The sequence below is a fragment of the Oryzias melastigma genome, linkage group LG1 (genome assembly GCF_002922805.2).
Source record: "Oryzias melastigma strain HK-1 linkage group LG1, ASM292280v2, whole genome shotgun sequence".
NCBI lineage: Eukaryota > Metazoa > Chordata > Actinopteri > Beloniformes > Adrianichthyidae > Oryzias > Oryzias melastigma.
Window position 1 is genome coordinate 30,714,758 of NC_050512.1, and position 2,503 is coordinate 30,717,260.

Consider the following 2,503-nt stretch of genomic DNA (forward strand, 5'->3'; position numbering starts at 1 on the left):
AAAAAAAAAATCTGAAAATTATAGCAATTCTCATAAGCAAAACAAAGAAATAAAGCAAATGAACTTTGTGGCCACAAAGTTGACCACATCCACGACATGAGCGTTCAGTCGCCCAGTCGTCGCTGCTTTGAGCAAAATGTCGCTGGATCGACTCAAAAATTAACAGTTCATACAAGACAATAAATAATACTTTCCTTAATTAACTGCAATACACTTCCATACAGATTATCCCTTGATGTAGACAGTCACATAAAAAACGACTAAATGCCCGTTTCTCCCACCTTAGTGAAGAGCCTCCACCACTGCCAGTTCCTCAGTTTCAGGTAAGCCGCACAGTTCCGCTGGATGACCCTCATGGCCGTCAGCTGCTGCTGTCTCTTTGTAAAAGCTCTGGAGGATAAAACAGAGAAACCCTCCATCACACGGCTGCAGCAGAACGCACACCGCCGCTGCTGGAACGCCAGCGTCTAAGGCGCCAACGGAACTCGGCTCGTCATACTTGCGGGCCACGTATCCTCTGCACCAGGCCTGGAAGCTGATGATCACGTCGGTGATCTTTATGTCTCTTTCCTCCTCCAGTTGGGCCAGGACTCCGGCCCGGAAGAACACCTTACTCTGACCGATGCGGAACAGGTTTGGGTCCAGCTCCAGGGCTTTGATCTGCAAACACAAACGTGGGTCTAGACGCGTTTCTGTTCGACTTCGGACCAATAAAAACAGGTTTCTCCGTCCTCACCATGAGCACACAGGCCTGCTTCCCGTCCATGAAGCCTTTGGGAATGGCGTTTGGAGTCAGGATTTCATACCTACAAGGACCGAAGTCAGAATTATGGTCTTGGTAGAATCTAATGATGCATGTTTTTAAATAAATTCAGTCACGTCAGATGTTGAAAATATCAAAAATTAGGAAATGTTTAAAAAAATATATATATATCTCAAACAAAAAAAATAATTTTCAAAATTCTCAAAAATCTGAAAAATATTTTTTAAAAATCTTTAAAATATTACACCCCACCCAAAAAAAGATAAACTACAAATAAAATTCTAAAAAGCAAAACAAAACACTTCTTAAAATACAGAAAATAAATGTCAAAAGCCCTTTTCAGAAAAAATCTCAAATAAAAACATCAAAAATTGGGAAACGGTGTTACACATTTACGCTCAGATTACGATGAGAAGAGGATTCAGTTCCTGGAAAAGCTCCAGAGCGAACATTCACACCTCTGCCTGAACTCCTGGAAGACGATGCGGTTCGGGAAACCCTGTCTGCAGATCCGAATTCCCTCCAGGACTCCGTTGCACCTGAGCTGCTCCAGAACCAGGTGAGGATCCAGTTTCCCGGCCTGGAGGAAGCAACGCCACATTTCAGAGTTTTCAAATCTGCTGTGCGCGCTCTCCGAACGCCGGATTTCTGCCGCCGTACCTTCTTCTCGTGGTTGGGGATGATGCAGCGGACGAAGTTGGGGTTGGTGTTCCTCAGGGTGGTCATCAGGTTCCCCAGCTGCTCCTTGTAGAGCTGGCCTACAGTGCGGAACATGCCTTTGCGGGTTTTGAACGCTCCGTGGGCGGAGTCAGACATGCCGGCCACCTTGTCCAGGCCAACGATACGATCCACTGAAGACAAAGAACAAAGAACAGAGTCTAGATATGAGAAGCTTCTTTAGTTCTGATTTATGCTTTTAATCTGAAGCAAAACATCTTCTAGATCACCTTTTCTTAATTCTTTGTCTAATAGCACAAGAACAGTTTCATTTTTTTTTTTAACAAAAAATATTTGTGTCCAAGTTTCTGTCTCCTCCATAGTCTTGTAGCTTATCAAGTTGTTCTTTGTGAGTTTCTCCTTTATACGCTAACTAACTGTATGAATCGTCATGTTATCTTGGTTATCATTTTTTTTCGTTGTTCAAATTCAGGAACAAAAACTGAGAAAAAAAAATAAGAAAATACATGCAACCCAGTAGAGAAAAGCCATATTAAAAGCAACCAATACTTATAAAAAATAAATAAAAATGGGGGGAAAAAAAATGTTAAAGCTATAAAAAAATGTTTTGTTTTATACAATTATATTTTTCTCATGTTTGAAAAAGAACAACTTAAGAAAAAAACTTTTTTTTTGCACATTCATATTTTTGGACTCTTATTTTGAAAAGGCATACAGTTTTTATTTTTCCTGAATCACTTAGTTATAGCATTTTATTTTTGCAAATATGGTGAAGTATTTAGCGTTTTGAATAATTGTTTTGTTGGTTAAAAACAACAAAACCAGAAATATTTAAGAAACAGTTCAAATAAATATTGATAGAAAAGACGAGATTTAAACTAAACAAATCAGAACTCAAATCAGAACCAAAACCAAACAGAACTGAAACCAACTAGATTGAAATGAGCAAGAATTTAAAAAGCTCGGTTGAAACCGAAATTCCTTAATCGAAATAGGATTAAACATCCAAGTTTATGTAAAGTTGATCAAGTCTTTTGTAATGTTTGTATCTCCATTTAATAA

The 2,503-nt window shown here is 39.2% G+C and overlaps 2 protein-coding genes across 4 annotated transcripts in view; one reads left to right on the forward strand and one right to left on the reverse strand.

Annotated features, from left to right (window-relative positions):
• The window catches only part of LOC112157183 (B-cell receptor CD22), an 821,740-nt gene that overhangs the window by 71,330 nt on the left and 747,907 nt on the right, over positions 1-2,503 (forward strand). The window lies entirely within an intron of this gene.
• LOC112157176 (myosin-9) overlaps positions 1-2,503 on the reverse strand; it is a gene marked incomplete in the record, with an annotated part of 28,377 nt that overhangs the window by 13,427 nt on the left and 12,447 nt on the right. The window contains 1 exon segment of the mRNA XM_036214118.1: positions 282-312. Within this exon segment, the coding sequence (XP_036070011.1) occupies positions 282-312 (31 nt within the window).